Genomic DNA, 26061 nt, shown 5'->3' with positions numbered 1-26061 from the left:
GTATCCTGGCTTCACCCGGCTTTTTTTATCTGCTAAAAAAAACTACATCAAGACCAACGGCTTTGATGCAGTAAAAATTCTCTTTTCAGAGCATAAAATCGTTTACTTTGTACTCCTCAGAACATATGACGACGATTAAAACCAGTTGTCTAAACGACATATTCACCATAATATAATGAGTCTTTTACACAAGATTATAAGGTAGGTACTCTAACCACACTTACCTAAGTGCCTCCCAGTAGTTTTTAAACTTTTTAAGGAATCACGTCATCTCACTTTTTGTAAGGTGTTAGGCAATTCCCAAAATTTTGCGAGACATACTATTGTGCTCTTTTTGTAGTCTTCTCTAGTCTTTTCTTAATCTATGATTAAGACAAGCGCTCACTTGGCACCATTGAGGAAGAGACACTGGCACTGCAACAAGACTACTATTTCAAGAAAACTGGAGAAATTGGCATAGTAGTGGTATTTTGCAAGATTACGACTGAGAATTCACGCCAGACGCTCTTTAGGAACATACATATATGAAGTTGCATACGAAGATATAACACTATTTACTTAGCATTATAGCTAACCGGTGAGATTTTATCATCAGTGGTTATTGGCAGTGGTTGTTCGGCTCAAATTACCAACAAATTATTATATCAACCGCATTGTAAGTGATTTGGCAATTAAAGAAAATGGCAGTGAATTTCTTGCTAGCTCTACTCTAAAGGCTTCTTCTACGCTTTTCGACCTTCCCCCGGTTTCTGAGTACAGACGTAGTTTATTTATTCAATAGCGTTTTTTATGAGTTTTAACGCTATTAAATAGAATAATTCGCATTTGATGATACCAATTGTGACGTCAGTACGTAAATGAAATGTATTTTGGCATTTCATAAAGAGTAGCTGATTTGACTGTTGTTAAGTACCCAATCAAAATTAAATTAAACCAGTTTGTGAGGATGATATCTATCAGTAGGTGTACGCTAACCTTAACTGCGGTTGTATCTACAATGTTTCGCGCCAACTACCGCGCCCATAGAACTGGCTTTCAGGTCACCTACACACTGAGCGTTTCAAACGCTGCGGTTCAAACGCTAAATCGCCCTTAACGTCGTCTTCATACTTAGGTATTTAACGACTAATTACTTAAACGAAACTCAATTTTATGTAAACCTTAGAATTATTTAACTATCGCTAAAACAGACTTCAAACTTAAAGCGACAACATAAGATTTAAGTGTAGGTACCTACTTTAAACCAGAGAGCATTGTGTCACTCGTGTCAGTATCCGACGATTTGCAGTCATGATCGCCATAATTTAGTCAAATAAAAGACTAAAGAGTATTTTGGTGCATTGTCATGTCACCATTACCAAAGTACGAGTCGAATATGCCTACCTAATAAGTATCAAGGTAAATTTAAACAATATTAAGAAAGATTATGCAAAAGTGATAAGTACCACGATAGTGATACCGCATATTTTACTTACTCCGTTGGCTCAACGACCCAAAATGTGTCATAAGGTTTTAAACTATTGCTTAAGTACAGAAACAATATTATAATGTCATTATATAACTTCAAAACGATTTACACGATTGGAAAATAAATTGAAATAGCAGGATATAGCTAACAGTTAGAATATTAAACGCTTAAAGTGCAAGAGCGTTTATTAATGGTGCAGCGCGTTTCAACCGCGGCATTGTCACTTTTTCCGCGGGCGACTGCAATCTGTCGCTCGTGTGCTCGCCTCATTCGCTCGCCGAATGCGAACACTGACGTACGTAGCTACGCGTATTCGTGACATTATTTCGTAATCCGTGTCTTGTGAACTTTCTAACAAAACAATGGCCAATCTCAGCCTTTTCGTCCCTATACTGCTTCTAGCCGTGTTCATCAAAGAAGGTAAGTTTAACTTTATTGTTATTATTTTGTTTTTGTCCGTCATCTGCGCGCGCAATTTATAAAAGTTAAAATTTGAAAAACTAGTTCTACGAGTTCGTTAGAAACCAGTAAACATCGGGCATTTAAAATAATAATAATGTATCGAACGCGCTGTTTTGCAAGATTTTATTTTGCATATATACCTAATTGCTATTTATGAAGATCATGAAAAATTAGATAGATAATTGTACCTCCAAATATAATGATCAGAATTCATGTTACCTGTCACTGAAGAAAAACTATGTAATTACAAATTTCGTTTTAGCAACTGAAAGCAATATTTTAGAATAATATGATAAAATGATGTAAACAATATTGGCAAGCCACTAGGTCAGAACCACGTAAGTAAATAAGAGGGGGAATTGAATGAGCAATGACTGAGAATAGCAACCTTTACAAATGTAAATAATAATGTTGAAATATCAACTGAGTTCTTTCTGTGAGTTTTTTTTTTCTTATTAAAATTTATGAAGCGCTGATAGATTTCCACCGGTAGGAAATAAAACCATAGGAGGTACCACAAAGTGTAATTTGAGATTGGTGTCTATATAGGCACCAATCTCATTTCATATTTGCCACGACAATCTAATCAAATCAAAATTTATTGACCCTTAAGCGTAGTGTACTTAAGGGTCAATAAATAAAAAGACCCGAGACGAAACACTACCATGTATAGACGTGCTCACCTCAAGCAAATATTCTTTTTAACTTACTGTAACTCCCGATCCGATTCTCCCTTAACATGCCTTCACAGTCTACATAGACTAAAGCCTAGAGTTAAAAAGAACGCAATAACATTTATGAGCCTTTTAAAATAATATACATATAAAGTAGATAGTGGCCACAACCTAAGTAATTGTTCCTATGAAACAGTAGCAGGATGATATTTGACCTCGCCGACTTAATGTGAAGCTAATTGTTTGTACTTTAAAGAAAGCCCGGATACATTGCATTCTTTTGGCTTCAGATCGTCCTTGGTCACTGACTCACTTTTGTTTTTTTTTTCATTTTAAGGCATCGATTCTTTAAATATTGCTAACAAATTGTGTAAAATATATTTCTTTAATCATACGGCCAAAGTCCAAATAAAGTGTCATTCTTTCTCTAATGATATAGAGGAAGAAAGGCATGTTTTTAGATAATATGACATTGCTACTTTTTAAGTATTGAATACTTTATGCATCTGAATATAAAAAATAGCCTGACTTAAAGCGCGAAAAGTCTCGGGGAAAAGTATTATAAGTTAATCCATAATTAAAACTGTTGAATAGTTTTTGCATACATCCAACCACGAAAACTCTCACATTTATGCTAATAGTCGGATATTAACAAGATACAATTTAACTTGATCAGCAGTTCGGACAAAGTCGCAGGCAAAAGCTATCGTGTACGTCTGTTATAGTCTGACAACTAAGTCTCGATTTTTCCTAATCATAATTAATAATTCTCTGTACTTCCAAACACATCAAAAAGGCCACCGTCAGCTGAACAAGCCTGCGGGTCACGGGTTTTCTAAATTCTGAGTTTTGTATACCTTCGCCAGCCACAAATTTTGCTCACAAGGCTCTTTAGTACATTGTTGTAGTCACTGGTCGCTACAACTGATATGACTAAATTTTAGAACAATGTATATAGCGAAGGTGTTTTGGCGTAACACACGGTTCTGTTTACCTATGATAAGATGTTATGACTTTACGACATTACGTCACATGTTATTTATAAACAGTCGTGGCAGTAGAAATACAGTGAGTCAATGTAATGGTGATCAGGTAGATACAGTGGAAAAAAGACATATCAACCTTCTATGTTTGATGTATTAACTCTGCTAAATATTGACTGATTTAAAAGAAACTAAAGTAAATTTTATTATTGATAAAATTTTCTTTAGTTTATCCTTTAGTACGAAGATTCATGTATCTAACAGCATAGAGTCAATTAAGCAAATGATTGTTAAACTTTTACTTAACTAGGTATACATGCAAAATTTTATCAAAATCGGTTCAGCGGTTTAGCAATCAAAGCGTAACGAACAGACTTTCGCATTTATAGTATCGGATGTTCTCTGATTCCCATAGGTTAATTAAAAATACAGCTTTACCACATCCGGAGAAACGTGTGGGGTGACTATTGTATTGTATATCACTCTTGATTCAATCGTGTCTGCTTATAAAGTTGAATTTATATTTATTTTTGAAAATAATTTTTGATATTGTAACAATTGACTCATTCACTTATACACAGCTACTTCATTTAATCTCTGCATCACATTGAGAGTGACTGAGAGAATGTCTTTGGCAGACAGCTTTTTGCGTTCGCAGATTGTTCGCGTTAATTCACACAACAGGCTAGCTATCGATAAAGTTTGTGTTGAAAATCTGATCAGCGTCACTAGCGGTCGCCATAAGAACTATTTTTGTAGTCCATCTTAAATGTCAAACTACGTTCTAAAGTAATAGTTGCTGACAGCACGAGACTGACACAGTTCAAAACAGTGATATGAAGTCACTATACCAAATACGCAGTGCGCGTAAAATTTTGGAAGCTTACCAAGTTTAGGAGTAGTTTCCTTTGTATTGTAGAGAAAATTATGTACGTTAAAGCATGGCGTTTATGATATAACAGGACACTCTCGAATTATATTTTAACCGACTTCAAAAATAAAAATGTTCTCAATACAATTTTTACATATTTTTTCTTTTATGTCAACTGTCTTCAAATTTGTCATTTTCTTGATATGTTATTATGATCATGTTTGTTTCGCGCTTAGTTTCATTTTGCTTTGAAGACAGTTTTTTAACGAATTATTTTATTTACACTTTTAACTGAAACATGCACAGATTTAGTCTTCCCTTTAACTAAAGCATCTAGTTAGAACTAAACTAAAACTAAGAAACAAGAACTACTTATCAAAAGAGTTCGTAACGTTTTAATCTCTACGGTGAGCCGATAAATATTTGTTATTTGTAACAGGCACAGTTGTATACAAGGCACAATAAAAGCCCCATTGATTGTAGGTAACGTTATTTAATCAGTGACACACATACGATTGAGTTATAATCCTACCATATTGCTATAACACAGCAGGCATAACAGTAGGGACTTTTGTTTGGAATTACAAATTGCGTAAAGTATTAAGTACCATTTTTTTTTAATCTTTTCTTTGAAATGTCTTGTTCTAAAAATTGCCTAAGAAAGTAGACTAAAGGTATATTACCATAATTATTTTATGTCCCTTATCACTACAACGCGACTACATCTTCAGCACTACAGCGCATCGGCTTAATTTTGAAAGACTGATTGCAAGATTTAAATAAAAAAAAACCCTCATCAGGATATACCTAATTATCGTCCAGCAAATCGCTTAATTTAGATCGTTTCGGCCCTGTACATTAGTGTGGGGCTCTCGTAGAACAAATAATTACGTTTTTTTTATAAATAATGGTACGAAAACCTTTACTTGTACTTGGCTTGTCTTTTGTTGATCACGTGGACTTATTACACGTGAAAGTTTGAAAATAACGTCTAAAAGTCTATAGCTTGCAAAAAGTACATAATACGTTACGTAAACCGGCGCGGGTATGTGAACTCAAGCGGCGACCGGTTAGTCTTGTTTGTGAATTTCTATAACTCTTTTAGGTATGAAAGTGAGTTCAATCAACTTTTTTGTATCCTCTACTTTGATTCCTGTTTAAAATTTAATTCTCTCGTTATAAGGATAAACATGTTTGATGATTTGCGTATTGTAAATAGGTACTTAAGTAAGGCGCAGAAAATAAATAATGATATACAATAATATACCATTGAAACTGAATAACCCTGGCTGGTATGTACATATGTTGTTCCCGATGGCTTTCAATATTCTGTAAATAATTAAATACATACGAAGTCTTACATTTTTTTACATCTCCAGCACAAATAAGCTTTAATTTAGGTACTATGCTAAGTGCAAGTTAAGGACAAAGCATTCAAAGAACTGTTCGAAAAAAGTAATTTCTGAAAATGAATATTGTTTTCACAATTATGACTTGACTTTCATGGATGTCTCCTGGGGTCACTGCAAGTAACCCCAGGAGCAAAATAAACACTCCAACTAGATGAATATAGATGAAGCGAAATAAGTACATAAAGATCATAGCAATAAATAACGTACTCATTATTCTTATACCGTTGAGAATAATGTATTCTTATCGCATGAATAACAATGAATTGTATATAATATTCATTACGTTTAAAGCTGAACACAAGGCTTCATTCTTTGGTGACGAAATCCTTAAGCCTTTTGTACCCTTGCATGACAAATATACTACTCTGGTGACTAGGAAAATAAGAAGTGTGTTATGAGAAATCTTCTTTCTGTTGCTGTCAATAATAAGTTATTATTGTTTTAAAATTTAACCTTGAAAAAGACTAATAAACACAATTTTTCATACATAAAGTTACGCCTTTTCTAGCAGAAACCAAACTCGTCACTTGATACGATGCTTACAAACTTCTCTTGCTTCATTTACATCCATATTTCTCAAAAGTACCAAGAAAATTTTAAGTGCTTTTACCCATTACGTATAAGACATAGGTTTTCATAATAACATGTAAAATAATAATATAGAGAATATAACACAATATAGAATATAAAGATGGCAAAGTATTATGCAGAAACCTGATAGGAACAGGTACACTTTAGCAGTGACATATGCACTAATTTTCTAATTTGCAACATGCCCACATTAGTGTCTCAGTTCTAATGCGAATATGACATCATGTCATTATACTTATGCATGCATTCACTGATATACAGAAAAATAAACTGCCGTAAAAAAACAAAGTTATTGTTGTCGTGTGTAGAGTTGCCAGGTATAAGTATATAATGATTTGAATGAAAATTCTAGAATAAATGGTAAATTCTAGAATAACTTCTAGAATAAATCTACTTATCAAAGTAACGTAAAATATAAAAGTGTTTGAATCTCTTTCTGCTGCAATCACGAGAATGATGTTAGTCAATATTTTCACGTTATTCACAAAGTAGGTTAAGTTAGGAAAGTAGTTAATTTCAACTCGAATACATATACCGGATCTTTATGATAATTGTATGACGTATTGACAAAGTTATATTGGGAAAATTAATTCAGACAAAAATTGTACGCAAATGGCGAAACGTGGGTGTATTTCATACACACATACATACACGGGTATAACAGGCAAGCTCTTCAAAAAAAGAAATATGAGATTCAGCAAAAATATCGTTGATACGTTTTGTTTGATTACCTTGATTTTAATGTTATGTTAATATGTCGTGCATCATTCTGCGTTTCCACGAAGGCTTTAAATTATTAGAAATTCGTGAACTTTGACGATAAAATACGGAAGGCGAAGGCCAATAGGTAATATTACAAGCGATGCTATTGGTGCATAACATGATAATCTATGTTTGTGACTGCGGAAGCTTTGATGTACACATCGATGAACATTTTTGGTATAGGAATGAAGCATAAGTTAGGCTTATTCTTCTCCAAATCGGTTTATAGAGGTGTTTGGTTTAAAATATACGATACCTTCGAGATTGTTACTCTCAAAGCTTTTATTCTAAATATTAAAAAAAATACTTTAAAAATCCAAAAAAAATATAGCTAGGTATATTTTCTTCTCACGGTGTCATTATGAGCAAGAGTCACTATTGCATTGAGCATAAAAATTGTGAAATATTCTTTACTTTTACGTTTTAATATTTTCACTGGTAAACCAAAATGCAAAAATGCAACCCTCGAACCACTCGTGTGACACATTTCTTTCTGCTCGTTTAAAGTTCAAATATAATCAACTTAGTAGAGCGCCATTGCATGTACAATCAATCATGATTAGAATTAAAATTTTGTGTATTTCCAAAATAAAGTAGCTGTATCAAACAACCCACAGTCAGCTGTATGCGCCTGCAGGTCACTAAATGTTCTAAACTCTGAATACTACTAATATTATAAATGTGAAAGTTTGTGAGAATGTATGTATGTATAGATGTTTGTTACTTTTTCACGCAAATACTACTTAACCGATTACGATGAAATCTGGCATATAGGTAGCTGAAGACCCAAAATAACACATAGGCTAATTTGTATCCCCGAGTTCCCGAGCGATCGGGATTTACACGGGAAGGGCTTCCACGCGGACGGCTTTTAGTTTTGTATACTGCAGCCACGATCTTTGCATCCAAGGCGCTAAATCGTTGAAGTTTAATCTGAATTCGAAGAAAAAACGGCTTCACCTACGTAACACATGAATAAATATTTCTGTTGCCACACCCGTCAGTAAGTACATTAAAGAACTACTAACGAGTGCACACTTTCACTAACGTTATCGCGTTTGTTTGACACAGTTAAGCCCTTCGCATAACTGCTGTTCACATTATAGGGACCGCTTTCTATCGTCAGTTGGGTGTAATCAGTTAAACAAATCGTTTATGGAATGTTTGTTCCGGAAAATAGGACTTTAAAATAAATATGTTTTGTTTTAAGTTGAATTGACTTATTTAAAAAAAAACTTTAGTAAAGGAAAAGGTAACGTAATGTTTTCCGGTAATGCTGCTCTATCATATCACCAGGGATTAAGTAAAGGCAGATGTTACGAGGCAATAAACAGTTTATCTAAGATCACTACTATTGTACGGTTCCTTAGTGAAGCCTAAATAAAGGCTTTTGATATAAAGCGATCTTTTTAAATCAATTCGTATACATTGCGAAGTTCCACATATCAATTTCGACGTCTCATCGTTCAAATATCAAACTAGGTTGCTTGAATTACCCTTTACCTGAATCTTTCAGTATTCTTTCAGCCTATGCCTACGTTCGAATCGAACAGTTTACCACCTATATAACATTTCTTAATGCTACATTTCTTTAATAAAGATACTTGAACAAAAATCGGCGATAAATCGGTGACGTACATGCAAACTGCGGAATTTATCGTTATTTCCTTTGTGCATTCATAATATTCATATTTCTATACCATCCATAAACAATAATCTATTTATAAACTTACCTAATAATAAATCGTAAATATCGGTTTTCGAACAACGGTCTTTAGTTCGTTCTAATCGTCTATGTTTAATCATTGCATCCGGTGCCGAATTGGATTTAATACGAGTAGATAGAGGAGTGGCCATACATTTGTTGGATCTCTGTTACAATAGCATATAGTAAAACCTAGATTTAGGTAACCTACATCAAGGATAATAGAATAAAAATAAACTGCACCATTTTTTAAAAAGACTTCCATTTAACTAACTATATTTTCTACTATTGTGAGTATTAGTATTTGACCTAAATTAATTAATAATTTTATTTAGATTTTTGATCTTATTTCTATCTCGATTGCATCATTTATTCAGTCTGACTGTTGCGCATTAATAGCTAATCAGCTAGACCGATTTCGGTGTTAGATTACATTCAGAAGTCTTTGGTTGCTATTTACCAAAAATATATCCGAGCATTTGCGCCTTAAGAGCTAGCAAATTATATTTATAATGACAATTTCATGTCCATCGACTTCACTTAAGTATTAGGCGACAGAACGAAGTACAAATTAAAGACCTTATAGGTACTTACGACTTCATTCGATTCTTACGACTCTTATACTATCATTGACACAATCGCGATTGTTTTAAAACTAAGCAAATTTTACTACGTGTTGTTTTTATACGTTTACATGTTTTATTACCTAGATGTTATTTTTAGTCGATAAAATGTCAAGGTAAGGTCAAATGTTGTTGATACTTGTGATAATTTATCGAGCGAACTTATTTCCCCAAGATAAATCATCATCCTACTTATAGACATGCGAAACTTTGTGAGGATGGATGTATGTCTGTTGTTTTTCTTATCCTTATCCAATATTATTATTTTTTCTAAATAACGTTCTTAATTAACTACGTCATTAAAATTCAAGTTATAGGGCTCTCGGTCTTATCTAACGCTAAACAACGGTAACATTTTTTTACGCTTCGCAGTTGTTTGTAATATTTATTTCAAGGTTAGTTGAGATAACTTTTAGCTTAGTATTTACATTTCTATGTGAGCTATGTGACCTTGTAGCGTCTTATAATTTACCATAAAATATATATGATAGAACATCTGGAGACAATATGTAGTTCCGGTAAAATAAAAATAGAATGAAGGAAGCTAATTAAAAGAGCAAAATGTTGTGAACTTATTATATAGAGGTACTAAGTAGATATTATGTATGTAATTCTGGGTCCTCCCGATCGAGAACTTCTTTTAGAGGCTTTATAAAACGTCAAGAGAAATATTGATTTCGCCCGCAATCCGAATCCGAAGTGTTTGACTGAAATTTCGGGCGAAATACATAGAGTAAAATTAAATCATAAAAAAAAAATATTGGCTAAAAAAGATTTTGGATTAACTATTTATAGAACTAAGCACCCCATAGTGAAAAATAATACACTAAAAGTTGCAAATCAAAAAAGACATCACACAAATTAAATAGCCAGTTGTCAGTAGCTTAAAGATATAAATTATGTCCGAGAATTTGTGTCTATGCCCGCATAATCCCAAATGAGATTCAATAAAAAAGTCATGACCTCGCCATAGAGCGTGACCAAGTATTGTAACCTCAATACAAAATCACACCATCAGATGCATTAATAGACCCTATTGATAATTAATTTTCTATTCACAGTACACAATACCATCGATTATTTATCGTAGTTAAGTATAATTTATTTTATTGCAACCATTCACCGTCTTTACAAAACGACGAGGGGTGGTTATTTTCCAAAAGCTTTTATTTGTTGATCGATATCTCGCTGGTCGTAAAACGCTCGTGAAAAATCAGATAAGTTGACAAAAAATAATATATAATTGCATGAGATTTTGAAGTAGTTAGCAAATGTAACCTGTCACTATTGAGCACGAGCTTCTAAGATAGTACTTGTATTTAAAATAAAATTAAAATAAAACGTTTTTTTTATGAAACGTAAGAAGTAAATACCAACATTTACTGCTATTAGCACCGAAAAATTAAGTAAAATTTTGCATGAATGCATTGGAGGACACTCTTATTTACAAAAATATCTCCATTCCGGTAAAAGCTAAATAACTTTATTTGACCTATTTGTAAGCATCTAATATAATTATGACTAAGACTGTAATAACCCAGTTCAAGATAATCAACATAAATTGGTCTCCGGGCTTTGAAGCCATGACCTTCCTGGTTATGACACGCATCGTACAGCGATAATAGACTCAGGTCATAATGTCAACGGTTAGTGCAAATTATACTAGAACACTGGGAAGTCCGTGGGAAAGTCCTAAAGAACGTTTCAATAATAATATAATTAAGTTAGATATATTGGTCTCCTTATATTGAGTATCAAAGCACGCATTTTAGTATAACTGTACCTACACATGTTTTAACAAATAAATATATCTTTACCTTAGTCTCCGTTAAATATAAATTAAGATGCAAAATTGGGAACCTTATACCAAAAAAACGACACCCATGTTCAAACATTGTTCTAGTCCTGTTACAATAAAAGCCTTTCTCAAATTGCAAATCTAAAGAAAACTTTTAATTACAACAGCATAAAATTAATCCAACGATACCTAAGCAGCCAGTATTGTTTAATCTCAGCTTTTCGCCGACCCTCATCAATTTTAACCTTCTGCAATAAACAAAATAAATAGGCATAACATTACTTGAAATTGCTTCTCAATTAAGAAAAAAAACTTTTTTAAAATAATTGACGGCCATTCAAATTTACTTGCCGAAAACATTTGAAGTTTGAACGTTTAGAACAAATACCTACTATGATTCACGAAACGTAATGTTTGCTCATACTTTACTCATCGTGCCGTGTGTGGTTAGCGCGAAAATTCACGAATAATTTTCTCAATAGGTACTATTTTCTTTTATCGTGGTACCGATCGAGCACCGATTGTTCCTATTATTATTTAAATTAGGCTCGCGTTATTAATGGTTTGTACACAATACTCTTGTGTGCTTTTCTAACCTCATTTTATGTATCACTAGATACAAATACAATACCTACATCGTTTTGACACGCTTAAAATCTTGGTTACTACTAGGTACCAAAATATCGGTGTGCGTAGGTCTGTACAGCGTACATTATTAAGTTTTGTGATTCAAATACACGTCTTTCAAGACTATCAATTCACACCAAACTATAACTATATTCACATAGATATGAAGTAGGTACCTAGAATAATTATAATCATGCATAAGAATATACAGTTCAACACCTTTAAAGATGTACTCCTCTTTTTACTTATGTCGGTCTTTATATTATGTCTTACTAATAAACGTCTTGTAAGCCCTGATTAGTAGGGGAACCTGTTGTACCTTGGCACTATGTGTACCTAGGCCACTGGGCTCGTTTTCAAATATTCGCGCGATACTAAATTCTACTGTTTACGGTATTCGATACGTCACTACAGACTATTCAATGTGCAGTTAGTCGCATACCGCCATTAAGCCGGTGTTTGGTGTTATCGACGCTGAAACTTTTTTGTGTGAAAAAGTAAGTATTTCTAATATATTTTGAAGTCTAATAGTTTTAAAAGTTTTCTAATAGTCACTTAACTGTTATATGCTATCGGTTCTTTGATTTTACAAGTCTCAACACAATAAAAAACTTACGAGATACTTAAATTCTAAACTATATAAAATCACCGTTTTAGTGAAGTTGGAGTAGTGTTGTACCTCGGTCACTGTCGATCAGCTGTACCTTGGCCACTGGCCAAGGTACAACCTGGATGTTATACTTTGGTCAGGAGAATGTTTTATTAAATTATTTCACATTTACGTAATAATATTCCTAATTAAATATCTTTATTATTTCAGAAATCGATGCAAAAATCACTTAAAAACTGGAAATGGCCTGAAAAAGAGGAGATTAAAACCCCGCAAAAAGTTAACAAGAACAGAGAAATTTATTATGTTCCAGAGATACAGAAGTACTGGGATTTCTACTAAATGCTTAAGGCCGAATAATATATCTACATTATTGATAGTGTTTTTATAATAGCTAGTCCAAATGACTGATTAAAATTTAAGAGAGAAATAATAATTTATATATAGGTAAAGATAATCTATACTAATTTATACTAATATTATAAAGCTGAAGAGTTTGTTTGTTTGTTTGAACGCGCTAATCTCAGGAACTACTGGTCCGATTTGAAAAATTCTTTCAGTTTTAGATAGCCCATTTATCGAGGAAGGCTATAGGCTATATATCATCACGCTATGACCAATAGGAGCAGAGTACCAGTAAAAAATGTTACAAAAACTGGGAAAATTATGACCCATTCTTTCTTATGTGACGCAAGGGAAGTTGCGCGGGTCAGCTAGTTGTTTCAATATTTTGTTTTCCTTTGCTATGCTATATAGGTATATTGATTTGCTATATTATATTATGTGATATCGTCGCTGCGCCCGCCAAGTTCCACATGTGTCTTTTGTGAGATTTTGGAAAACTTTTTTTTATTTGGGACACAATATTCATTTTTTTAACATCAAAATACACGTATGGAGTTTGGCAGGCGCAGCGATGTGATGTAACGAAACGGTGGCCAAAGTTAGTTGTTTTTGTTTAAATATTTTGTTTGAAAAGCATAAAAAAAGCTATGAATATTATTTTAATTTTTATCATTTTTAAATTTTGATCATTTGATATTTTTTTAAATGTTTTGTTAAATACTGTATACTGTAATAATACTGTGTACTGTAATAAATCAAATAAAATGATTTTAGTTTACAAAACTTGATAATTTGCTTAAATTACCCCCAAATTTCAATGTGGCCTAGGTACAGCGTACTACTGGCCTAGGTACATAGGGTATGTTGTACCTTGGCCACATTTCCCATTTTTTTTTAAATTTAAAAATATTATGTAAATATTAAATATACATTTCTGATATTTTTTTGGTGAGTACCCAAATAATTGACATTTCAAACTATGCAAATATGATTTGTGTGCTGCACGTCAAATCACAATAAAAAATATATTTCTAAAAAACCGGCCTAGGTACAACAGGTTCCCTTACATACATTTTCAAAATACATCGAAAGTGACAAAATATTGTACCTAAATCTAGAACGCTTTTTAACTTAGGTTCCTCGTTTCATTCACATCCTTCTTGCCATACATGACCGCCGCTAAAATTGTAAAATTTATTATTTTACGACGGTTTCACCCAATTTTTATCGCGCCTTCTTGAGTCACGTCCGTCGTTTAATTATTAACGTTGGCTTTGGACCAAAATTAAAATGACCTTTGCCCTATAATTACCCATGGGCCATCTGGTAACCGGTACTACATGAGTAGATACTAGTACTGTCATCTACTAGAATAGTCTCCTTGGTAAAATAACATGGTGTATGAATTACGAATTTGAACAAATATTTGTCATTTGTCTTCATCGTGAAGGTTTATAATCTCCTTTAAAATGTTTGCTGGTTGATTTTTTTTTCGTGTTTATCGTAAGGCATCAACGTTTTTGTTGTCCACAAAGAAAGAAAATAATTATAATTATTGAGAGACAGATTGCAGAGATGTTAGACATTCAGAGAAATACGAATTAAATTACTCAATTCAGAGATATTACATATTTCGAGACTTATAAAATGAGAACAAGTATAAAAAAATAGCAACAATATTTAAAACAATAGTTATAATGAGGTAACAGAATAAATATATTACAATAATAACTTTGTAAGTCATAAGTAAGTTGTTGTTTTTAAAAACACCACTAGTATGACAATAGTTTAAAATCTTACAGAAACGAAGTTATTCGTGATTTCGTGACTAAACAGATACAAACAAACGTTGACTTAACCTTCAAGAATCATTCAGTTGAAACTCCTCTAACATGATAACCACGATTGCACAATAAATACTTTACCATTTACTTAGAACGAATGACCGGTTGACTGTAAAAAATATCTATTTTTCTCAGATATACACTCGTATTAATAAGCTACATATTTTTGTTTATTTATTTAAGGTCAACCAACAAGTGCTTACACATGACATTAGCATTTGCAATTTGCTTAAAAAATATAAATGTAACAATGATAGATTATTACAAAACCAGATTTGGTTAGTAGTTGAAATTCTGAGTGATTATGCTTACCAATCTTTTACCAATCCACGTTTCACAAAACCATATTCTCAATATAAATATGTGTGGCCAAAAATTTATAACAATAGGTATCACAATTTGATGTCTAATATTTAAAAAAAAAGATTAAAAGAAAAAATATATATGTATTTTTTTTACTTATAAGGATTAGACTAACACGATTGCCCTTGTAAATTACGAAGCAAAATTGTTGAAATGTAGCACGATTCCAAAACTTGATGATAATAGTACGTCCCTGTGTCTGCGTATCGAGTATTTCTTATTTAAAATTACCTACCTAGGTCCAGCTACAAGCTAAGAATTCTGATCAATTTTTACAGGGGTCCAATAACTATCCCGGCAAACAGTTAAGTAAAAATTTCCCAGTGGCGACTACTTAACACTATTTTTCAAACAAAATGAGTATTTGTCCAAAATCATTTGTAATTAAAACTCATCGAGTTCTATCAACAAATATTAGTTTGCTGACAGAAAACCATTAGGAGTTTTACGTGCATCGCAGGCGTGACCCGTTGCCCTCATTAGGAACAATATCGATGGTGTATACTACATACTCTTAGGAGTGCCGTTCTTGTCACTTTATTATACTGCCACTTAACACGGCTTTATTTTTGTTTAGTTGTTTCAATTTTCGTTACTGTAACACAAACTCTTGCAATTTTATACTCGTACACTCGATACTGTCATGTAAACTTGGTGTTATACTCTCTCTCTCTTTCAAAATCAAATCATTTATTCATTTAGGTCAATTGCTGATACTTATTGATAGTCAATGATACAGAGAGTGAATTTACCGCCAGTTAGAAAGGTAGGGCCAATGAGAAGAGCTGGCAAGAAATGCCTGGCCACTCTTTTTAATCGCCAAATGGTTTAGACAATATTAAATTTCATGATGATGAATCCCAGGTAGTGGAGTCAGCCCTCCTAATGATTCTTTTCCTCTTCGGTTTATCCTCGATATATCGACGTGGATGTATTACGTCTTTAACGCGTTAGGAGCTTATCAATTTTGGATAGTTTTACTATTACGTTAGACCATAATAATTAATTAAAATTTGTAACCGGATTTTAGACAATTTTGTCAAGAATGTTAATTTGTGTCAAAATATCTAAAAAACTGTGAACTCAGAACACTATATTAGTAGATAAATAGTACAGAATATAAAACATATTCTATAGTTACGTTTTGGTATTAAAGAAAGGCCCGATAGCAATTCGAGATATCTACTAGATAGCTTACTCGATGGATTCGCAGCTGTTTTCATACATTTGCTGTCAGTTTATGTAGCAGATAGGTTAGCTAACACTTATTGATAAACTGACTATCCCTAAATAAGCAAGTAAACTTTATTTTAAGCACACTGAACTTAAAATAACAATTCAATGACAACGACACAGTATAATTATACAATCGAAACAACGTCTCTGAAAAGAGTTCTGCAGTATCTAGTACAAAACAATAACACACTGGCCAAAAATATGAAACATTCTTACCGGTTTTATGATTATGCAATCAAAATACCGCGCAAAGATATGTTTTCAACAAAGCAAAGATGTATGTTTACAGAATGTTGACTAGTGAATGCAAATAAATTTTAATGTATTGATTTGTCTTTTCATATTTACGTATCAGCAACAATCGTTACCTACATATGTTCACATAATAATAGAACAACCTACAAATCTGTTTCGGAAGCAACTCTTGGCAACATCTCTTTTATTTTCAAAAGTCAATTGCGAAAAATTGGGACGTTCTATTTTTATGCCGGCCATTATTATAAGTGCATTAACCCTTCTGATTTATATTACAATTCATTTTCGGTCACAAATGTAAATCGAATGCTGATGTTAAAAAGAAAACGCAGTACGGAATTTAAACTACTGCCTTCATCTTATATAACGCATACCTACTTACTGCACGTTACACGATAGTGAAAGTGCCTCTACATCGGATATACTTCGTGGATGGCAATAAAAATAAGCTTTCCTTTTTACAATAATAACATAATAACACTGATTAATCGATTCCGTTCTTTAAACGACGCAACAGCAAACAGGTTTCTTGCGAAACTCTTGTTTATCTCCAATACATATTTCCGTCTCATCTTTTGCTATGAGTCAGACAAGGACAGTATCGGAGGCTCCGCCAAGACGTAGGTAGTTCAAAGATATTCGAGTCAAGGGAATTATATTAGAAGGGCACCATGTAACTACTAAGTTGCGTACGCTACGCAGTTTGAAACTGGTTGAGTTCTTTTTGTTTGAGGTGCGAATCACTGAGGCCACTTATATGGTTCATTTGAAGGACAAGTTGTACTGTGTGCTTTATTTGTTAGAGCGTTTTCTTTAAACTACAGTCAGTTGCAGAAATTGAGTTTTTCAAGTTAGTAATAAATCCGGGATCCTATGGACGATGTATTGCAACGTTTAAAATAATAATGACAACAAAAGCAAGCTTGGAAGATATTCGTTTTGTATCACTTGGTTTCCAAAACCATGGTATTTTTTTAATAATTATGTCAAAAATAGCATCCTAATGTCAAACTCTACAAAACTTAACACAACAAAACCAACTTATAGTTAGTATAAGTTTAGGAATTCATTATGATACTATTTATTCCTGAAAATCTTTTCACGTGGAGTAAGTTATAAGCAGGAGGTAGTCTGACCCCTATCTACTTTATTATTATAGTAGTATTAACATACCATGCTTATATTTAACATGATGTCACGCAACCTATAACAGTCAGACAATAATAATATAACTTTGACGAAACCTCATAGATATTCAAATATATTCTATTATAGTTTTGGCGTTGGCATCACAATGCTACCTACATGTATGGTAGAAAGCTCTATTGAATGGGAAAGTTATGTCTTTGTTTTATTTGTACTTGGCGCCCGCGATGTCGCTTAGATATTTTTCTATTTCGCGAATATGTGGAAATTTATTTGGTATCTACAGAAAAAAATATACCTAAGCTAGCCTGTATTCGTTATATTTGTTATTTTAAACGATCAGAGAGCCAGTTCACGAATAATATGACATGCCGAAAGGCTTCTAAAGTTTTTCTTTATGATACAGTCTGTCAACTTAGTAGAGAACCTCGGCTTGCAGGATTTATCTTGTTTACAATAAATAGACTGTCTATTAAGTTGTACTAAAGTGCCAATTAAAAGTTCAGAGCAGTAAAGTAGTATTATTCCCTACACTGCGCTGACTCATTTTCTGCGTTCCTTGTTATGTACCTGGTAGCTCGTTACAGGAAATAGTTACCTGATATTTCAACTAAGTCAGTAAATATACTAACTATTTCTAATTGAAGCAGAAAAATCTATAAAAAAATAACCAAATACCTGCTTCTTCTACCTTCTAGGCGAATCAATTCTTTATACCTAATTTGTAACACATTTTTTTTAGTTCCTCCAACGAAGACCCAAAATTGCTTTACATGAAATACATCTGGTATGTAGGTACTTACTGCATGTAAACCACACAAGATCATAATATTATTAATACGTTGTCAATAACGTTAACTCCCAACCAGGTATCAGACTTCTGTCGTGATAATATCATTTATGCAAACAACATGATATTATTCTAGATTGATCGCGAAACGACAGCGGTATTTTCCACATACGCAGTAATATGCAAGACAATGAAGGGTCCCTTGCATTATACTACATGATTATATACAATCATATCACGGTGGAATTGCTGTCTAAACATTTTTTGTTTTTCTTTTGTAGTGTCTTTTCTGACATAAAATACGATAATCGAGTTACTACCGAGATTTTTATGGGAAATCCGATCAGCGCCTCTAGTGTAGTCAGTAGGAACTAAATTCTGTTAAGAAACTCGAAGCTACAGCACCAACTGTTCGTAATCGAACTACGGTTTTCTTTTTTAGTATTTTAAAACTACTTAAGGGTGGTTTGGAAACTAAAGCTTTTAACAGCTTTCAGAGTAACGAGTCGAACCTACTTAGAAATTTCTCGTAAGCAATATAAAAAACGTAAAAACATCTAAGAAAAATCGAAATGACTAAAACTTTTACTCAAGAAGATTTTTAATCTATTTACCTACCACAATAGCGTGCTGCCGGAAGTCATTGTTTCACTGAACATATTTTATCACAGACGAGTCGGGGATTGCTTTAATCGATAAGACATATACATATAAGTATTTAGCTTTTATTCTAATGACAAGAACAGTCGTGCTGTCATTATTTAGATTTCTTAAATAACGCGTTCCCTTGAAAACCTTCTTTTACCATTCTTTTACAGTTAAATTAAGGGGAAATTCTTGTAGCACGCACTTAAAAATGTCTCCCAATAATGCTCCAACCTCCTTCTTGTGTACTTACATCGTAGAAAATAAAAAGAATAGAAATAAGTATAAAGCATACATAGCAATACTGGCCTGGTAGTTCTTGTCATAGATTATTCCCCAAACTACAGTTTAAAGTCGATGAAAACATTTTTATGCATCAATTTATTAAAGCTCTCACATCTTTTGACCTTCCGAGAATATTCGAGAATTTGTAAACTCGTCATCGAGTTTTTCATCCAACAATAGGTACTTCTTAAAATAAGTTTTATAAGTTATTGTGATAATTGAAACAATGATTATAATAATGCAAAAAAACATGAAAAACAAGTTTGAAATAAACGAACCGTGTCGCGATAAACAGTTTGTTCGACCTTAATGAAAATAAAACGGTCCTCAACAATGCATACTAATGTTTTAATTCTTTATAAGGAATAGTTGTTTGTTTACTTGTAGGAGACACGCAAAACGACTAGTAATTACCGTCATTATAGTGTAGGGAATAACAGGCAGGCCATATCATTACAGAATTCTCATTTTTATCCATGAAGTTGTTTAAAAACAAAACACTTTCCCTATATTTTGTAAACTTTCCTTTTTAATGAAATCTATTAATAAGGGTAGAGTTATGTCTTTACATATTAATAATGTCAACGTCCCCGAAAGAGAGTAGATTTACCATCGGTGATATACGAGTATGTGCCTAATAATGAAATACTTATAACGACGACTACGTACAGTTACTTTTCGTTCTTCGGGATTTATATATTATTGTACTATATGTATATAGTACAATAATATAATAATATAATATAATTACTTCTGGTAGGTACTTTGAGGCTACACAAGGAAAACGATAAAAAGCAGTGATTCATGGACCGCAAGAACCTTGGCATGGTACCTATATACCTACTATTCAGTTTTTATTGATATCCATCTCTGAAGGTTGACAAAGTCCAAGTTCTTTTGAAAAAAACAAGCCATCTACGTGCATTTGTTACGGCTTTTGTGTAAAACCATAGGAATGTAACGGTTTTTTAAGCGTTACCAGAAAAAAAAACACTATCACGATAATACAGTTTGATTTTTGTAAAAATTATTTGTTGGAAAATAAACGTACTTATTTTTTTAGTTAGATAACATTGAATGATAAATGTTTACACCTTCAACTTTATAAACTGACTTTCAAGAACACGGAAATGCAATAAAGTAGTAATAATTTTAATAAAAATATAACTCCTCTTATATTTTCATTACAAGGACGCAATTATATGCCACTATCGACTATTTACAACCGGCTAGCTATCGAAAAAATTATGAAAATCTGATCAGCGCCTCTATCGGATGCCGTAAGAACAATTTTTGAAGTACCTACATTTCAAATGTCAAACTCTCGATGTTCTATACTTAGTTCCGACTATATAAAATTGCCCTACTGGTGATTGTCAACAGTGAATCAAATTGCCGTTTTTAACTGCGTATAACAGCTAGAAAATAACGTAATTACCGTTAATAATGGGAGAATATGTATCAACCGTGTAGGATTGTTTCTTGTCGTGGCTCAATGAGATCATTTTACTGACTCAACGGGAAAATTGTTTTTCTACCGTACCTACGCCTGACAATTTCAGTATCTTTAGAGTCTATTGTCAACAAAATCTGTCAAATTGTATTTTTAGACAAAGTCAGTAATTATACTCAGCGCAAAGCATTATGATTTTGAAGTCACCACGTTGGGACATTCAAAAGATTTAACGTAAACGAAACGGTGGTAGTAAAAAACTTAAGGAATTCTTATTTCTTTTCATTTAAGGTACAAGAAAACATTCGTTTTGCAATTAATTTTATACTACAATGAAAATAATACGCAGGCATAAAATCAAATATAATGTTATGTCTCTATTGTTCTGCGCGTTTTATGACGTCAACTGTAGATAATAATCACTACTTTGGATTACATAAAAAAGTACTTAGTACCTAGTACCTACTTAATATAAAAATGTTTATTCAAATGTACTTTTTCTTGATTCCAGGTGAACCAGTACGTTGTTGGACATGTTCTTCCGACTTGAACCCCCTTTGTAACGACCCCTTCTTGGCTGGAAGATCTGACAACTCCTATCTCTTCCGTCTTGAGAACTGCGACTCCAACAGTGGCGCCACCTACCCGTACCTGACGTCATCCAAGTCTGTATGCAAGAAGCAGAAGAAATACAGTAAGTTGTAACATTTACTTTGAAAATACGCTTACGAAGATATTTGTGTTAGGCTTTCTAATACTTGAGCTTTTTGTTTTAAGTGGTCCGTTCGAATCGTAGTAAAACCTCTTGTAGGATTATTTATAATGTCCATCCAGCTGTTGTTATACAACTGCATAGGTTTTAAAAATAGTTTGACAACTGTCGATGACATGGCCAGTGGCAGTGAAAAACTAAGCTGTCTGCTCCAGATACTTATTAAGTTTTATGATACGTGAGTAAACAGCGAAATTAATACGAACTGAAAATAGTGGAAACATAATGCTGGTCTTATCAGAAACAGGTTTGGCAACTGTTTGGTTAGCGAGATAGTGTATATGTTACTGTATAAGCCCGAACTGTAGTAAATCCTAAGATTTTCCGGTATAACCTAAGATTTACCAACTCTCACTGGTAAAAGTCCGAACAAGCCAGAGTTTAAAAACTATGTTACGATATATAAAAAAATCCTCCTTCATAACTATGTTTATAACTATTTCACGGTATAATTATATACTGTGACATTGTTATAAAGAAGGAGTTTTGGGCATAGCGACATGGGTAGATTAGGTTAGCTAAGGTGGGAGCGAGCGAAGCGAAGCTCCCACCTTAGCCTTCATGGTTATTTTTTTTTAACCACCGAGAAGGAGGAGCCCCGCGAAGCGGGGCTCCGGCGACATCTCGATATCATCAAGTGAATATAGGTAAAAGTTCGAAATAAAATAATTGTTCGGACTTTTACCATTGCGAGTTGGTAAATCTTAGGTTATACCGGAAAATCTTAGGATTTACCACCGTTCACCGTTCGGGCTTTTACAGTAACATATACTTATATTTGTTTATTTTTAAGGTCTCCGGAGTCTAGCAACTACTTACCACCTTAAGAATAAATAGAATAAAATAACTGTCGACATAATTTCACTAGCGATAACATTCACAATAAACCGTCTGCGGCCCAACATTTCCAAACTCGTTGATTGTTATGCCAGTCGCGCATTCCAGTGCTAACAAAGAATGTCCATTTCTGAATATTTTTAACACGCCTAAAGCTGCTAAACACAAACTAACCGGGGACCATTCGAAAGCGTAGTTTAAAAGTGACGGTGAACGTTAAAGCCCTCAATTTATTTGCGTCGAATTAAAGGGAGATGCACGATTCGTGTAGTTTTAAATGTGGCATAAGCCGCGACCAGTTTACGGGACCGTTACTACCGTTATTTTGGTGACCTAAATACCATAGTTGGGTATATCATTGTATAAAAGCTGGTTAAGGTTACAGTTTATAATAGAGACAGGTTAGCTATAAAAAACTTGAATTAGAATTTAGGGTACCTACTTTTTATAAGAGACGTTGTAAAATCGTTGGAATAAACTTTTGAACTTTCGTTACTTGTTTATTTGGCTAATATTCTTGACCTTGGAGACCATCTCCATTATGCAATAATCCAGAACTAGTACTGGCAAGCTTGAGACTAAGTACTTTAAACCAGGGTCAGTATAGCCTGTGCCGACAGGTTAAGAAAAAAAAATACTTAAAAACATGACTATGATGACACGTTGTGTAGCGCTTAGGTTCTTAGTAGTGACGTTAATACAGCAAGTACGGCGCAATAAGCACACTGATAGTGTCTCATTCGTATTTACAAATAGTTTTAGCTAATAGACAAACAAACGTATATAATGCTAATATTGTTAACATATTTGTGGTTTTCATGCAATTAACAACGTCCTTATAATTGTCCGTGTGACCACAACTGAGTCACTATCTGACAAATAGATGCGGCAAGGCTACTAATAGTATTTGTCACTTGATAAAGGATCACAATAGGGCAATTAACACCGTATAAGTTAACGTGTGTCTTCTGTAGGTTTCTGGATAGATATAAGTATTAAGTAATCTTATTTCTTTATAACTATTAATTAAGTAAAAATATTACATCGACCACAGGTTTTATAGTCCAACAATTTAGTAGAGAGCTCTGTATGCAAGATTCGCTGCTGGGAGACAAAAATAAAACATCATTGATCCCTAGGCTTATGCAATTGACGGTGACCTGTTTGATACACCTAGGTATTTATTTTAAAAATACCATAAAATTGAATGCCTTGGCTCTCTACTAAGTTGTCGGGCTATAGTCATTCTTCTCTTGCAGAAATACACGCGCACGTAGATTTGTGACATTCATACATATTGTTATTTCAATGTCAAATGTAATAGTAGCTACAGTCTGTGAACACCAGTTCCATTGTTCTCGTTAATCGCCGCTAATTTGTGGTGTTATTTGCTTCGGTCCAACCTGCCTACCTTTGGGAATACTTCTGGGTATGACAAGGTCGCAATAACTATTTAATTAGCTAGATGTTACCTATTTTTTGTAGCTTACTTAACAATTGTGCCGATATAAATTAAATTTAATGGATATTTATTTTCATTTGCCCTGACATTTTGCTATAAAAATATCAAGTATCTTCATACTTAGATGGATTTTTGTGGTCACAAAGTAAAAGTAAAAAGAAAATAAGACAGTTTTGTTCTAAGTATAACTATAAAATTGACTTTATACATAATTATTATTTACAACAATCTTTATATTTTTGGAATGCGTTGTAAGTACTCACCTATACTTACATACAACGGATAGAGAGTAGGTACAACGGGGTTTATAAGGAAACAAAATACCTACATAGTTGTAGCAATTAACCTAGAACGTGACTGATAGAATTTTAACAGCCTGTACACTTTTATCTAATTACATAGAGTCAGTTACGACTTAAGTCGGAGAGACTAGATAAGAAGTTCTATTTACAGAATAGTCCATCTTTAGGTTGGTCACATTATGTACAAGACGAAATACGAAAAATACATTCCGTCACTAATATATTGTTTTCTTTTTATTTTAGTCAACGGCCAGATGGTCGTGAGCCGTGGATGCACATGGAAGCGCCAGGATGACTACAGCTACCAATGCCCCAGCAACACCAACGGACCTAACGAAGTTACCTCCTTCTGTGAGACCTGCGATTACGACGGTTGCAACGGTGCCGCTGCTGTCGGCAAAACTATTGCTCTATTAGCTGCCCCCTTAACCCTTCTCCTTTTCAAGTAACTTAAGTAAGAATAACACATATCATAGTACAAATACATAGTTTATTTACTTATTGTTTACCGTGGGACCATGCCGAGATTTCCCTCCAAAAAAATACCCACCGCAGTTTTCTTTTCAATCCAAACTGCTTTCTCTTATTGCATTGAGATGTCTGTGCATAATTATTCTTAGTGTTACGTGTCTCGATATATTTTTAATAAAGAAGCTTTAACGTAAATATGTATTATATTCCTCAGATTTTTATATAAACGCAATAAAAAATCTTGTCAGTTTTTCAATAGGTGTCTCTCTTGTGTTTACTCGCTGGTTGAGGACTAATTTTACATGTAAATATGTCTTGTGTGTTACTTCAATGTCTATCTATGTTTGTAATGTTGTTAAGTTAATAATAAGTGACTAATTATACCGTTGTCTGTCTTTATCTGGGGGCACGGAAGTGCCCCCGCAAGTCGAGCAAAAAAAAAAGCGGCACGGCCGTAACATCCTTTTCTCGAAGCAATTCGGGCTATTTTTGCACCCCTATAATTTCGTTGTGGATAAAACTAGAAGCCTGGATTTTCAGCAACTAATAAGTCATTGTATAAACACGGTATATTTAAAATTTCAGTCAATTTGAACCAGTAGTTTAAGAATGACAACTTGTTAAAATTTTGAATTTTGTCACTCACTGATTCACTGACTCACTGACTCACCGATCATCAAAAGTCTAAGGTACTTCTAGCAGACTTAGAAGCTCAAAATTTAGAATACAGATAGGGTTTAGTGTCTTAATCATGGGAAAAATGTAATATTTTCTAATTTCGGTTCAGTTTTCTAAATACACCAACTGCAACAATAACTTTGTAATCCCATATAAATGTATAAGATTACAAGGTTACATTTGCAGTTAATGAATTATTGTTACTGTAGAAAATAAAATAAATAGGTGTAAATAGGTACCTACTATATGAGGCATAACGGGAGGGGGTATAGGGTGGGTAAGGGTGTTTAGCCCATGAAACTGAACAACATTCTCATAGGGAAAATATGTTGAATTATGAAAAAAATACGTCTTTCCATACAAATTGGACTTATGTTCGCTCTACAAAAAGAAGTGAGATGCCATCAAAAACATTCTGTAAAAACCTCAAGTCTCGCCGTAAAAAGTTGTGAAATCTATATAATACCAAGTCGATTAATCTATTTAGTCTCTACTTAAAGGACCTTCTGTCTTAAGTTATTACGTATGTTATTATCATGTCAATTAAAAAAAAATACCTTTAAAACAAACAGATCGACTTGGTCATCGCAA

At 33.3% G+C, this 26061-nt stretch overlaps 1 protein-coding gene across 1 annotated transcript; it reads left to right on the top strand.

The window, feature by feature from the left end:
- Positions 1-1723: 1723 nt before the first annotated feature.
- On the top strand, positions 1724-25179 carry LOC142979592 (UPAR/Ly6 domain-containing protein crok-like). Its single transcript, XM_076124614.1, has 3 exons — positions 1724-1888; positions 21460-21642; positions 24565-25179. Exons 1-3 carry the CDS (start codon positions 1831-1833, stop codon positions 24768-24770), a joined length of 447 nt encoding a protein of 148 aa, XP_075980729.1. The 5' UTR covers positions 1724-1830; the 3' UTR covers positions 24771-25179.
- The last annotated feature ends 882 nt before the right edge of the window (positions 25180-26061 follow it).

This window comes from Anticarsia gemmatalis, chromosome 16 (genome assembly GCF_050436995.1).
Source record: "Anticarsia gemmatalis isolate Benzon Research Colony breed Stoneville strain chromosome 16, ilAntGemm2 primary, whole genome shotgun sequence".
NCBI lineage: Eukaryota > Metazoa > Arthropoda > Insecta > Lepidoptera > Erebidae > Anticarsia > Anticarsia gemmatalis.
Note: the sequence above shows the minus strand (reverse complement) of the source record. Positions and strands in the feature narration are given on the sequence as shown.